This window comes from Platalea leucorodia (assembly GCF_965183815.1).
Source record: "Platalea leucorodia genome assembly, chromosome: 7".
NCBI lineage: Eukaryota > Metazoa > Chordata > Aves > Pelecaniformes > Threskiornithidae > Platalea > Platalea leucorodia.
Genome location: NC_138829.1, coordinates 39421443 through 39436534, shown reverse-complemented (window position 1 = coordinate 39436534; position 15092 = coordinate 39421443). Strand labels below are relative to the sequence as shown.

At 46.7% G+C, this 15092-nt stretch overlaps 1 protein-coding gene across 31 annotated transcripts in view; it reads right to left on the bottom strand.

Moving 5' to 3' along the window:
* EXD2 (exonuclease 3'-5' domain containing 2) overlaps positions 1-15092 on the bottom strand; it is a 31608-nt gene that overhangs the window by 7971 nt on the left and 8545 nt on the right. For 13 of the 31 annotated variants that reach the window (XR_014228805.1, XR_014228806.1, XR_014228808.1 and 10 more), the window contains 10 exons: positions 14838-14950; positions 11734-11875; positions 10549-10805; positions 9374-9500; positions 8252-8577; positions 5826-5932; positions 5474-5609; positions 4324-4680; positions 2084-3166; positions 373-1072 (listed from right to left, as the gene is read on the bottom strand). Coding sequence is in view for 2 of the 31 variants with exons in the window: in XM_082317932.1 (XP_082174058.1) it covers positions 2950-3166; positions 4324-4680; positions 5474-5609; positions 5826-5932; positions 8252-8577; positions 9374-9500; positions 10549-10805; positions 11734-11875; positions 14838-14950 (1782 nt within the window). In the remaining 29 variants the exon portion in view is untranslated. The other 18 variants (XR_014228801.1, XR_014228795.1, XR_014228796.1 and 15 more) reach the window with 18 other exon arrangements.

The following is a 15092-nucleotide window of genomic DNA, read 5'->3' as shown; positions in this document are numbered from 1 at the left end:
AGGTGGCATCAAGTGCCAGGTAAAAGGGAAAATTTCTGTCCCCCATCTCCGGCAGCATACCTTGGGCAAACTTACAAACGTAAAATGACAAGCGACGGAAAGAAAAATCCCATGTTGTGAAGGCCAGCCCACACAGAGAGGCATGGCAATTCTCTCCCTCCGCAGACAAAATGGATGTGCATGGTTTGGTGCAGGAGGGTCCTAGTATAGGTATGATACTTGGGGCAACCTAGATGAATGCTCAGGTTGAGCAAAATCTAAGTTTTTATTAAAAAATGGTAGATCTGTAGCCATCACAACTGACCAGCAACAACCAGGCCAAGGACAGCACCTGAATCCACCGAGAGCCTCAGAACAACAACTCAAGTATACCTGAGAAAACTTGCTATTGCACTGCTTAGAAGTACAGTATTGCTGCCAGCATGGGCTCTTCCACAGCTGATCTTGGACAGACAGACCAGGGAGGGCTGGGAAGAAAGGGAAACTCAGAGGGTGAGGTCCAGGTGTTACTATAAGGAATGACAGACTCACGAGGACAGGGTGGGACACAGGGAAAGAAGAGAAAAAGCTGGCATGCGAAAAAAAGAAAAAGAGCTTCAATAGTGGTAAGTCTGGTAAAAAAGCAAATTTTTACTGAATGTAACAATTAGTGATGAAGACATACACGAAAGTTTTATCTGTAGACTGTCAGAAAACTTAAAATCATAATCATATAAAAATAATCTATTTCTGCACAATAAATATACCACTTCCCCTCCTCTTTCAGGTTGACTTAAAACGATGCAAGTTAAGGATATATTACAAACAGCAAAGAATCTTAGTTAAGAAAATATTTATGAAGAAAGTTCTCTTTGCAAATTTCTATTTCTGAACAAGTGATTTGAAAAAAAAAAACCAAAAACAACAACAACCCACAAAACTCTTCAATGATACCACTGACTCCTCAAATTTAGAGGACCTGTAGTCCAATTCTTGTCTCAACATCATTTTCTTGTCTCAACCAACAGAAAAGACAGCAGCCCTGTGGTCAGCCATCGGTTCCATTAAACAAGGACAGCTTTATCAGGAATTCCTGCATCAGAACAAAGGGAGAAAACCAAAGCAGAATGAAGAAACGAGATGGACACCTTGTACTCCTGATTGTTGAAAAGGAGTTTCTGAGCCATGCAAAGAGCTCTCACCACCCTGATCAGATGGCACTAAAGATAGGAGACAGCACTATCTGAACACATGCTCAAAATGCTTCAGAGAGAAATAGTTATACCCAAGCTGCTGCTGTAAACAGGAGGTTCTTGCTGAGATTACCATCAGCTGTGTGAATGAGCACAGAGACAGAACACATTTGGCTAGATCAGTTTTTGTTAAGACCTGTCAGTGGTACAGGAAAGGAATAAAATTGCCCTTATAATGAAAATGGTCTCATTTGCAGCTCTGTGATAAGTAGTATTTATCATGAATCTTTGATTCCTTGTGCTTGGGCTGCTACTGCAGCTCCTCTGGGATGGGATTAATGTACCATTTCTCCATGGCTCCTACTTATCTCAAACAGTCTCTGCTACAAACGGGTTTTTCACCCCTGGCCTGTCAAATTTCTTGAATTATCTGGTAAGGGAGTGTTTCAGCCACGATCACAGCAGGTCCACGATTCTGCCCAAATGTTATAATAAAATATGGGTCAACTGCGCTATACGCAGTAGTGTGAAGTATGATTTCAGGGTTTTACTGAAACTTCTTTACAGAGACCTATAAAACTTGAGCACAGCTTCATCATTCCGGAGAAGCACACTCATCTCATGCAATCAAAATCACCAAAAGCGATTTCACAGAAAGGGGTATGTATTTTTAAAAAGTTATATTTAACTAAGGTCTAGCGCCAGGCAAAAAACATGAATATTTAAGAAAGTCAGACAGCAGCACATTTTTAAAAACAGTAATAATTAGCACACACTAGCTTATATTTTCAAAGCATTTTACAAAAACATTAATTAATTAAGCCTCACAACACCCTTGTGAGATCGGTAAGTATTATTAGTCCCATTTTAGAGACAGGGAAACAGGCATGGAGAGAGTATGACCTGCTCACCACCACACACATCAAATCCAGGAACAGAACACCAGATTTTCCAGTTTTCTGCCACACGTGGTCTGACCTCTTAAAAGATGCTGGTCTTTAAATAAAATTTATTTCTTCTTATCCCTTTCAAGACACCTGATCCCATTTCAGTCCGATATGAAAAGGTACCCACCAAGAGCTATCCATGATAAACAAGTGGAAGTAGGAAGTAACATTTGTTGTTTCCTGTGTGTTGCTGGAAGCTGTTTAAGAAAAGACTTGACGTGGATGCTTCCATACTACCGGAGTCAAAGAAAGAGCATCATTTCTCATCAGGCACCTGCCACCAGGAAACTCACTGAGGCCTATGTGCAATGCTGATATAGCTCACAATCTGCAAAAAAAGGTAAGGTTTCTTCGCCACTTCCAAACAAGGAATCTCTGGTGGGGAGTCTTCTCTGAGGAGAACTCATATGAGTACAACTGCACTGAAAGCAAAGACTTTTAGCAGGAGACTCTCAAGGTGCAGCTAAGGGCGCAGATGTATCTGTTGGAAAACCTGGAAATGTTCATATATTGTGCCCTGTGTTAAGAGAGATGGTCTGGAGGCATCAGCCATCCTAGGGGGTAGAAAATAACTCTCCATAGTCACTTTTCCTTAGCATATCACTCTTGCACTGAACTAGCCAGTGACAGACTATGATTAAAAATTCCAAACCACCTGAAAATTCAAGTCAATGGATTTAACTCTATAAAATGCCAAATCTGGCAGATCCACTGCTGCCAGTTTGCAAACCCAGACCCAGATGTTAGTGGAGACACAGAAATAAAAACAGTCCTTCCACCTTCAGTTACATATGTCCATTAGACGGTATCTAGAGTCCAGGAAGTTAGTCTCACGACAGCTCGATCTGAAGATCCTCCCCATACTTTCGGATCAGCTTCATGTGGTTATGGTCCACTGACCATTGCTCTGGGAGGTGCTTAGGCTGCATGCTGTCCAAGAAATGCTGCCGCCAGCGTCTCTCCAACTGCATAAGGGAGCGCAGGCCTCCTTTAGCAAAACACTGCACCACCTTCAGCCCATGTGGCATGTAGCTCTCATTGCAGATCCTGCCAGGACACAAGCAGAGTTTAGTTTCACACAAGCCCGCTGTCAGACTCTAGACCTGTCTACAATGAACAGCAAGACACTGGAGATACGTTCAGCTGCGGAGTTTAATTACAGACACATGGTAAGCTAACCAGGAGGGAGAGTTTTAAGCTTTGCTTCAATACCAGACTGCTTTCTGGAACACAGTTACACTGGGAAGTTGGTTTCTTTGAACTGAGAAAGTCTTCTTCTTTTATAGCAATAGTAAACAAAGCTCTTAAAGTCCATTACAAGCTCCTCAGGAGATAGACTGCAAATTTCTCAAGGCAAGAACCATATGACACTCCAGAGCCCTGATCCTGCCACTGAATTCCCTGCCTGGATAGGTTCTGAGTTACAACATCGGCACATTGCAAAGAGCAGTGAGCATAACAAGGAGAAAATACTGACTTCATGCAGAGACCAGATACTAGTTAAGAAAAGATATTTGGGGAGGCTTTGAGAAAGAGGAAGAGAGGAGACTTCTGATACGATTGTCTTTCAGTCTCCCTCCCTGATCTGTCCTTCAAAAGAAGTATAAAATAGTGGAGGGGAAGATGGAGAGCAAGAACAGAAGGAGATTGATTGAAGAGAAAGGGAAAGAGGGGAAGAAACAAGAGCTGCATTTCACAGACCACTGCTGGGTTGAGGGCAGAAGGGGGTAAACAAAACCAAAAACACAGTAAGAAATGCAGAGTGTGCTTAGAGCCTTAGGCTACAGCAGACAGTTATCTTCTTCCTATCCTTGCTTTCTAGTTAAATGTATCAAAGTACTATAAATCCAGACTCTGCAGGCTTATACAAATGATAATGTTATGCTTTTAGAGGCTCGTTTTTCCTGTGCAGATCAGTTCCTAGTATTCTCAAATTCAGACGCTCCTCAACTTGACACCATTATTTTAGGGAAGATACATCAATAACCCAAGGAGACTAGCAATGGGTTTTGCCTTATTTTCATCAAAAAGCTGGGGTAGAGGGGGGAGTCAGCATGAGTGATCCTCAGCTCTGCAAATCCTGCTGGATTTTCTTTTATTTTGCTGCAGTAATATTTACCCAAGGCTCTGTGTGTAGACAACTTTTTTTTGAACTTATGTGCCAACATAAGTGACTGAAATGCTACATCTACACCTTGTTATACCTGGTTTCCAGACCAGCTGCTTCCTGGAGCATCTCTGGGGTGACTGCCTCTGTGTTAAAGAAGTCCTTGATGCTTTGCAGAAGTTCTGCCTTTCGGGGGTCAGGCAGGCTGTCTGCATTCAGCAGGGCTCGGGCCCCTGAGCGCACTTGCCTGCGTACAGGGTCCTCCAGCAGACGCACGCCTTCCTCAGAGCCGATGGGGGCACCAAACTCCTCAGCCAGCTGCTGCTTGAGATGGTTGTCATAGTAGTTGGAGACGGCATGGCAGGACGTGCAGAGTAGGAGCACATCATGGGAGTTGTGGTCCTTCATCTGGATGGGGAAGTGTCTTCGGTATTCATGAGGAACAATGTTCTTCCTAGGGAAGACAAACCAGACAGCTCATTACATTTGCCTGGAGCTGCTACTCCCCAGTTCCTCCTCTTCCTGGCCCACAAAGGGTCAACTAATACTAAAAGTCCAGGAAAACAAAGATGCCCAGGGTCAGGACCCTCAGTGCAGCAACAGGTTCTGCAACTTCTTTTTATTTGTACTTCTCTCCACAGGTTTTCTGCATTACTCTTTTTTTTCCCCTTCCAAAAATTAGTTGCTTTCAATTAAAAAAAAAAAAAAAAAAAAAAAAAGTGATTCATACTGTAAAAAAAAAAAAAGATAAAAAAACAAACCAAAAAACAACGCAATGCACTATGAGAAGCGTACCTCTCAGCTAAACAGCAGCAGCTGCAAAGACAAAAATCCCACCCTTTGTGACCTCATGGGCTTCAGGCTCACCTCAACCTTTCAAAAATATAAGGATTAAGTAGTGGAAGGAATAGTACAGCTATTTTCAGAAGGGGATGCCAGCAAAGCAGTCTGTGTTGGCATACTGCTGCCCCCTGTCATTCAAACGGCAGCGCATATATGTTCCATGGTTTTGTTCTCTCCAAGGACCAACACCGCCTGCCCCTGGAAGAGGAGGGAAGGTTGGCCTGTTCAGTGTCAAACTTGCCCAGACACATACGACTACAGAGCATTCAAATAGCGACAGCCCATCCAGGATGTGAACAAGCATGATGTTTCAGGCCACCAGCCAAGCTTCTAGATGCCTAACTAGATGCAGACCTCAGTCCTGTTTTAAAAGATGCATTTTTCTCCTGTCCCACTAAACTCACCGGATATAGGACTCTCGCTTGCCACATACAACACACAGGTTCTCTTTGACTGTCAGATAATAATCAACCTGAGACTCGGGACGTCCTGAAGGCTCAAAGCGCAGCTTCACAACAAACGGGTCTGTGCTAACTAGCTCTGAAAGGGTAAAGGCAAATAGAGAATACTCAAGACAAATTGGTATTTGAAAGCTAAAATAACAATGCTAAAGCATAGGAGTCATCTTAGTGAATCCCCAACAGTATTTCCAATAGAAAGGATATAAAAAATTCATGCCCAGTTATCTAAGAAACAAGCCAAAAAACCCAAAAAGCACTGTATTTCAGATACCAACAGGAAAATTGGTATGCTCACCTCCAATCCCCTTGTCCAGATACCACTGAGCCTTCTTGCGATCACAAGTGCACAGGGGCTGTCCATCTGGTGCATGCAGGAAGCAGTTGTCATACAGCGGAGATTTTCTGTGAAACAAGGGCAGCATTACAGCAACTATAATAGCATGCCAAAAAAACAGAGCTCTCTATAGCCATGCATTCCACACTGCAATTCATGCAGCCTCCTCCAAATCACAGGAGCGCCCCCAAACACACACTTAAGGCTGCTGAGCACTGCACAGTCTGCTGCTAAGGGAAGTAGAACACCTAAAAACTTACCCGGGGTTCACCACCTGACTGTAAGGTATCTTTGCTCTCCTGCTGCCAATAGAATTGTAACTCTGAATCCCAGTTTTCAAGAGATGCCATCAATGACAGCATTTAAAAAAAATTACATTGGAAAACAAAAGAGAATTGAAGTCAAGAAGGACAATGAGCTAAGAGTAAGCTAAAAGAGAGTGGCAACTTACAGGCAAGGCAATTTCAAAGATCATCTCCCTAAGCCCGTATTTTAATGTTTTATTAAGGTGACTTTTCTAAAACTTAGTGTGAACAGCAATTACTTCATTCATCCAAGAGAAATACTACAAAAAAGCTCTTGACGCACTGGGAACCCAAACCCATGAGTCCATGGGAACAATGAAGCTGAGCTGAGGCCCTCTGAAACACAAGCACCTAACCTCAGTCAGTGGCGAAAAGTCCTGCTTGAGCGGTCTTTGCTGGTTTGTGGCAGCGTGTGGAAGGGCTCTGTTTTGCAGACAACATTTCCTTACTCTGCCAACCTCCTTCAAACAAAACTGAAGAGCAGAGCAGGCTGGGCTGGGGGGGGGGTGGGGGCACCTGGGAGGAGCTGGCCAGGGATACAGACATGTCACAATACACTGTGGAAAAGTTTCCTTTCTTTCCAGCAAGACCATATAAATAAGTACTCAGCAGAGCTCTACCAGCTAAAAAGGCTGATTTACAGGCTATGTCATCTGACAAAAGGATTTCTTCTGAGGTCCATGGGGGAAAAACACCCAACAAAACAATAATGATACAGGAGGTCTCCTTCCATGAGCATCAGCAGTTCAGCTCAATCACCATGATAATTTGAGTACTTCCCAACTCTAAACGAATAACCATTAAAACTGAACAGGCTTAGAGAAGGGAAGAGTGGAAAAGGACTTTTGAAATCACATCCAGTCTTATTACAGACCAGAGCCAGACTGCTGGAGATACTGTAAAAAAACAGTGAGACTACAGATCTCTCATGAAGTCAAGTGCAGTTAAAAACAATAAATAAATAAATAAACAAACATAGGGAGATCTCAATTTGGCTTGGAATGCAATTTTGTTTAAATTTTAATCCTCCCATGAGGTGCAGTCCTTCTGTTTTGTAAGACACAGGCTCCAGCTGGAAAAAAATAAATCTGAAGGGACTTGCTGTGTACAGCACAATACCATTAATGACTGCTAATGAAATCAATATTATTGACTGCATTAAAATGTCTTCGTTGCCAATCCAATAAACTTGAAAAGGAGAAAACAAATACTAAAATGACTGGTTTTCTTTTCAAATGGTAATCGCAGACAATTTTAGTTCCTACATCCATGTGATTAATTTTATTAGATTGTATCTGAACAAAACCAAACATACCAGCTCTCCACGTCTTCCACTGCACTGAGCTTAAAGAGACTTCTCCAACTTGTTTGAATTTAAAAACAACTGAACTGGCATTAGCAAAAGGCCATAAGAATTTAGGAATTGCTCCGCAAAAATCGCCTGCAGGACAGGGATCCCAAATCCAGCAACAGCTGCCCCGGCAAGGCCAAAGTAGTACCGTTCCCTCCTCTCTCTCCCTGGCCAACGCAGAAGTGCAGTGCTTCGATGCCGCCACAGACTGTTCCTTCCTGTGCCCGCTGGCACCTCACATAACCCCTCTTGCCCCTCCTAACCTTAGCTTTCAGCTCTGCTCAGTACCCTGACATCTCTGTGGCCACAGGACAAACAGCAGTCCACAAGGCAGATCCTGCTCACAGGACAAGCTCCACGCAGTTGCCACCTTTTCCCTGGAGGAGACAAGGAACAGCTGTTTGGGCAGTAAATGCCACTGGGATAGCCAACCACATCCTGATGGGACTCTGCTCTCCAGCTAATGCCTCCATACGAGAAGGAAGGGCAAAAGCTGAAGACAACCCCTCAACCTGCTCATGACCTAGTACAGACCCAAGTGCTGCCCCCACTTTCAATACCACTAGAGGGAAATGGGGAAAACAGAAACAGGATCTGGCTCCCATGACTGTTAGGTCCTGTGTTTCCTTTCCTAGCTCATAAAATCCACTTTGTTTAATGAGTAGGGCATGAGGCATCATTCAGAGTTTTCCACCTGCGGCGCATGGAGTGAAACGCTCTCACAGACTTACCTTGCAGAATATCCCACACCCAGAGGCTTTCGCTTCTGCCTCCGAGGATCTCTCACTTGCTGACTGCCAGAGGACTGGCCATTCACCGAAGACTTCCGATTCTTTGTTTTCTGAGGGGAGCGTCCCTCTCCACTCTTCTCCTCTCCTGTGCTGCCACTCCTTCTTCCTCTAAACGGGATATCCACCAAGCCCCGGCATTTACCCAGTGCTTTTTCCCAAGCAGCGACGGAGTTTTCACCTTCAGATGTAGCAGGGAGGCTGGCAAATCCCAGCAAATGGAGGAACAGAGCCACTGAGACCTGGGCATCCCTAGCAGCATAGAGAACCTGCAGAAAAGCGTAGACATAGAGATGCTGACAAACAGCAAACACTCCCAAACATTATCAGTCTTTAACACTTGGTACAGTAAAGCCAGAAGCTGGATTTATTTCCTTCTGGAGATCATGCAAAGTTCTGGCATTTGAGTGGCACTTTCGTGATATCACCACACTCCACATTTTTAGGATCAGTCAGACTTGAAATACTCATGGGTCCCCCCCAGGAACTGCAAGGGACTGAAAAAATTCAGCTCAGCAACACCCTCCTGCCCCACCAAGCCCTCCCTAACTAAAAAAAAAAAGCTCCCTTTTGATACACTGTCTATGAATATTCAGTGTGGTTATTTATCCTGTCACTCCCTCTACCGGTCACCGATTTTGTAGACATCTGTAGCGTGACTGTAAAGAAAGCAAGCAGGGAAATCATAATGGTCTAAAGATGGTGAACAAGGTTTCCAGGGTCTCTGTCTTACACTGCGCTGGCTGCTACAGATTGGAGGAAAGAAAATAATAAAAAGGTGAGGTTTTGGGTGCACAAACACTTCTTCAAAGGATCTTGTCTTATAGACCTTTCAGGTTTAAAGGAAAACAAGGGTCAAGAATCCAGGGAGAGCAATAGAAAATTATTGTAATGGAAAAGGAGCAAAACACAGGTACAGAGTCTGAATTAACTTCAGACCACAGTCACACACAAAGTTTTGAGGCAAGACTCGAAGAAAGCTCAGATCTCCCTATTGTAATATCTCTTCTCTACTAAGAACATTGCTTTTCCTCCCAAAACACTAAGTTGAAGTCAAAGACACACCTGATCTTCTGTCAGTTCTTCTGCCTCCCAGTTGCTGCAACGCACATGAGGAGACTTGTCAAGCGGGCAGTTCAGGACTTTTTCAGCTAATGACTTAAGGCTAAGGCAGTTGTGAAGTAGATCCTTCCTTCGGTTTAATAAAGCGAAACAAACATATTAAAAACAGAACCATATATCCATGCAAACTCGGATGGTCTCACACACACTGAACCTGCCAGAACACAATGCGCATGATGCACGACTCCCACTCAAACAGCACACGGCTGCCTGTCAGCTTTACAGGCCGTCTCCCTCCCCTCTGCTAAAATGTCCTTTCTAGGTTTAGTAATTATCTAGTGCCTGCAATACGGAAAACAGGCAAGGCTGGGAGTGGGTAACATTTAAGGCTGAAGTGTTTGGCTCTGAACTACCCACTTCTGAACTAAAGAGGTCTATCATGGAGTGATGGACTGCCTGCCGCAGGGATTCATGAGGAGCATGAGAGCCAGGAATGACTCACAGGAATCCTGGCCCCTAGAGACAATCAGTCCATCCTCACTGACAAAAAGGCACCATGAGGTCAGCAAATCCATGCCCCAGATCACTAACAACACACCCAGGCATACATATACCGTATGTGAAGAATATTCCCAAGTAAAACATTTTATTTTAGGAAGAATGAAGGATGAGAAAATGGCATCATAATTGTAACCTTTTAACGGAAGCATTTTTATTAGAAGAGAAAATCAGAGATGGTGTATTTTAGTCATTTTTCAAGAAATCCTGTAATGCAACAGTTCCACTTACATGCCCCTGGCACATTTACCCCATACTTCTAGACAGTGCATTCAAACATCTCAAGACATGGTGATCGTTCTCACTGCGTTAAATCACTGTGCCTGGACTTCTTGCAAGCTGAAGCACGATACTCAGAGAAGTCCACATGGGTATCGCATGAGAAGACTAACAGACACAATTAGCATATGAAACCTTCATGAAGATTTCATTTCCATTAACACCATGGAACAGAAGCATGACGTCGTTGGGCTGCAGCTGTCAATGCTCATGCTCTAAAACCACTCTGAGAACTCCAGACTGACCTGCCTGGTATCATTCAGCATATGCAAATTACTTTTAAAATATTTCCAACTCAAATGATGCCTCAAACAGAGCTGCCTCTGTCTTCAGACACTCACCGCTGTCTCATGGCTAAATACCGGAGATCCACACTCCCTTTGACTGGAAGACCATAATCATGAATTAACTTGCAAGCATCTTCCCAACATCCTACCCCAACTTTCAACACAGCATTATCTGCCATGATGTCCAACAGGGTCTTTGGGATAGTCTGTCCACCGGCAACAAGCCTGGGCAACCGAACAAGGATGCAGAGGCCACTGGAAGAAGCCATCTGTAGGAGGGATACAGGATTTGCTTTTCCCTCCACAGATACCTGAAATAAAGACAAAAATCAGAGTCTGGGTTACAGTATTATTAGCAACACTGGAGCTGGAACAAATTGCAAAAAGAGGCCACTGAAGATGGAAAATACCTATCGGTTTACACAGTCAAGTATTGTTACATGTCTCTAAAATTTTACTGCAAGTTATGTGATCTGTTTCACAGTATTACTGTCTCCAAGCTACTTCTTGCCACACTCCTACAAGAGAAACTTTCCCCCTTTCACCCTTCCCCCTCATAGCTGAGCTGGTGGAAGAAAACAGACACATTTCTTAATCCACATCAGCACAAAGCCACCCACTACATAAATGTTTATGGCAAACACATTGTTTAACTGCGCTTATACTAATGACTGTGGGGTGAATAAATTTCCAGGCAAAATAACGGCAAAGCCAGGCTTTATAAATGACTCAAAGCCTGTTTTGAGAGTTCGCACAGGCAAATGTACAAACAGCAGAGGAACTTTGCTTTCTGGTAGTCCCAGTGAGTTATACCTACATATCAGTATTATCCTTCTTTTTGGATTTATTATTCCTAAGAAATTGTTTCTTAACTATGTAGATGGATTTGAAATAGTGTAAACTCAAGCTACTTCTAGTAAATCACCTTTAAAGAGATATCATACAAAACACATAATGCTATATTTAGCCATACAATTATCACTATGTTTAGTAGAGTCGATTTATCACAGGAGTTCAGTAAACGAATACAACTACTAAATTAAAAACTTACAGTCAGCACACTTAAACGTGAGAACAATCTAAATTAGCAGCTACTTCACTGCTGTCATGACAGATAATCACACAGGCAGTTTCAATAGTCAGTCCTGTTGTATCCATTTAAGCAAAGGAATCGCTCCACCCTCAATGATTTCCCGTTGCAATTTGCAATCTAAAGGAGAGGCCTTCTTGATCACTCACCCACTCACAATCAATTCCAAGCACTGGCCACTTCTCCAGCTCCTTCTTCAGCAAAGGTTCAACACGATCCCACTCCTCCTGCTCTGAAACTATCACTATGTCTGCACCAAGGGTCCTCTCTACCCAGGAAAAGTTAGGAGATCTGAAGAAGGAAAGCACCTCCTTATCCTCTGACTTAACCAGCGTCTCGTCTCCCAAGTTTATAACTGCTTCCTCTCGCTGACTACTACAGCATGCTTTTCCTTTCCGACGCTGGGTTGCTTTCCACAAAACCAGGCCCCCCACTGCAACACCCAGCAGGGTCGCCAAAGTAATCGTCACTGCTGTTTGCTTGGGCATTTTTTTTATCCCCCTTTTCCCCCCTTCACTTCACCCACTCAAAACAGCATTGTAGGATTTTATCATGGCCTGCAAAGAAAAATGAGAGAAGCGGAAATTAAAGACAACTTAGTGAAATGTGTTTAGAGGTATTAAATACACCCACTGGTATCATAACGAGGTTCTAGCCACAACTCGCGATCCTGACGGAAAAAGGACCGGGTCCCACTTTGACAGCCTGGGGGTCAGGGGACAGACTGCTGCGGTGGTGGTGGACCGGGCAGCAACAGGAGACTGAATGCTGCTGTTGCTCACACCACCACAACCCTTAAAGGGAATCCATTGATTTATACTGGTGCAACCGGATGCTTCCACAAACTCTGATATACCAAAAATAAACCAATCAGGGCTATTATCAACATCTTTTGGCTCAGTTTGGAACCAGATCATCCTAAACAAGGACAAGGCGAAATTACTGCAGAATAAGCATGTCCATTCATGCATTAGTAAACGGGCATTGTCCATTACATTCAGATCCACGCTAAGGTCAAATGGCTCTTCGGGCATTGAAAGGCCCTGAAGACGCAGCGTCTATTTATAACGTAGCTCTCCCTCCACCACACGAAAGCCTAGCTCCCCTCCAGCAAACCGAAATCGATCCTGCCCCTGCACCCCCACCCCCGGCCCGCCGCCTCGCCTCCGAAGGCCTGACGCGCTCCGGACCGCGGCAGCCGCTGCGGCGGGCTGCTCTCGCCTCTCAAACCCACCGGGAAGACTGGGAGCAGCGGGGGCCGCCCGCACCCGCGGGCTCCCCCCGGCCCGAGCGCTGCTGCCTCCTGGGGAGCCGGGGGATGCGGGGGCAGCCCGCTTGTGCGGATCCCCCACCCCATCCCGCCCCGGCAGGCGAAGCCCCGGCGGGACCAACCGGCCCCGCTGGGCCCCAGGGCGGTGCGCGGGGCTGCCCGCCGCGCCCAGGAGGCCCAGGCCCCCCCGGAGAGAGCGGGGAGCGCTCCCCTGGGCCGCAGCTCCCCTGAGCGCCAGGGCGAAAGCGCTGCCCGTTTTAGGCGTGGTCGGGGCTTTACCGGGAAGAGGCCCCGGTGCCGCCCCAGCGGGGAGCGAGCAGGCGGGAGGCGCCGAGGGCCCGGCCGGGGAGGCCGCGGGGCCACCGGCCTGCGCAGCCGGGGCCCCCGCCGCCGCGGGCCGCCCCCGGGATGCGCGCAGCAGCCTCTCCCCCCGCTCCCGGCCCCTGCCGCGCCGCCGCCCGGCCCATGGCCGCCCCGGCGGGGCGCCCGCCTGCCCGCCCGCTACCTGCGTCTCCGCGGAACGGGCGTCTCCGGCAGCAGGAACCCCCCGCGGGGTAGTCGCCGCGCACACCGGGAGGCTTAGAGTGGCGGACGCTTCCTTTTTCCCGGCAGTGCGAGCGGGCGGCGGGGGCCGCCATGTTGTACGGCAGCTGCCGGCCGCGCGGCTGTCGGAACCGGCCCGGCCCCTCCGCAGCAGGCGGGTGCTGCCGCCTCGGTCACTTAGGGCCGCCGGTCGTCCCCGCGGAGCGCCTGGGTGGTTGCCTCCCCGCCCCCGGGGCGGCAGGACCGGGCCGGCGGGCACAACGGAGGGCGGCGGGGCAGCCGGAGCCCCGGGCCGGAGCGGGACCCCCGCGGGGCAGCCGGAGCCCCGGGCGCCGGGGAGGCGAAGCGGGAGCCGGGGAAGAGGCGGCAGAGGGAAGGGAAGGGAAAGAACAGAGGCAGACGGGAAAATAAAACGCAAATCGTAGCCACCTGCACAGCGGCAACCTGGGAGAAAGCACAGAGGGGCAGATCGGGTGGGAAGGGTTAAGAGTTTAACAGAGGAATAATGATGGCAAAGCTCGCGTCCGGGGAACGAGCGTGAACGTCAGAACGGTGACGCCACCACGCGCAGACGGTGACTGTACCGCCAGCTGCCGGGTTCGGGGTTATCACTGCCAAGTCTTGAGGCCAAGATTGTCAAAAAGCAAACAAATTTCCAGCCCAAATTCCATTGCAACTGAAAGGGATCTGATATTTCCCCATTCTGGCGCTGTTAGAATCCCAGCTAGTTGCATCTGTTTGAAGGAGACGCTGCAACCACAGGAAATACTGCTTTAAATTGCTCTGGCAATTCGACAGTCGGCATCAAATTTCATTTTGTTTTAACTTTGCCACTCGTAATGTAATCATCAGGGCAGGAGGCTCTCCCTGGCAGAGACCTGGCATTTAGCAGACAGATTGTCCAAGGGCTGCAACAAAGCAGCTAATGGCTGTCATCAGGGAAAAATCTCTATAGAAGCAGTATTTTTTTCTGTCTGTAGGTGAATACTCACTTCTCCCCCCCCCCCCCCCCCTTTCTTTTTTTTTTTTAACTCAGGAATGAGGTAGGGACCAACTGACAGCAAACAAGGAACACAGCTGGTTTCTAGAAGAATGCTTCTCTGGGCAAATAAGGCCCTCTCCCTATCAGAAGTAAGATGATGAGGCCATGAAGGCTTAAACAGCTGCTTGTTCTAAGGACCTGGTCTAAGCCCAGGATGGTGTGATCATGTCAGGTCTCACTGGTGGTCAGGCCACATCAGGAAAGTTTGTTTTCCACCGACTTGTGTCTGTATTTTGAACATACAGATGCTTTATACCCGAGAGTTACAGCTTCCGTATAGTAAGTCTTTCTGCAAACACCCTTGATCTTGCTCCACAGTGAAGCGATTTTTATCCATTTTTATATTTATCCACTGGGGGTTACAAAGCACTGCAACGTCACACACCACAGTAACTCACACATCTTGCTCTGGTTCATTCTCCTCTGCAGGGAAGGTCTGCATCTCCCTTACAGTCACAACCCGGCGACAGCCTCTCCGTCCATCCCCTAGGATCCAGTGCAGCAGACACAGCTGAAATGGAGGTCACCAAGCAGGAGCCAGCCCTACTCTGAAGCTCGTCACACAACTCGTGCTCAGGAGAAAAGTGAATCAGATGTATACTCAGGAGAAAAAGCTGGAGGGGTCTGGCTATAACCGAGTTCCCACAGTCAGA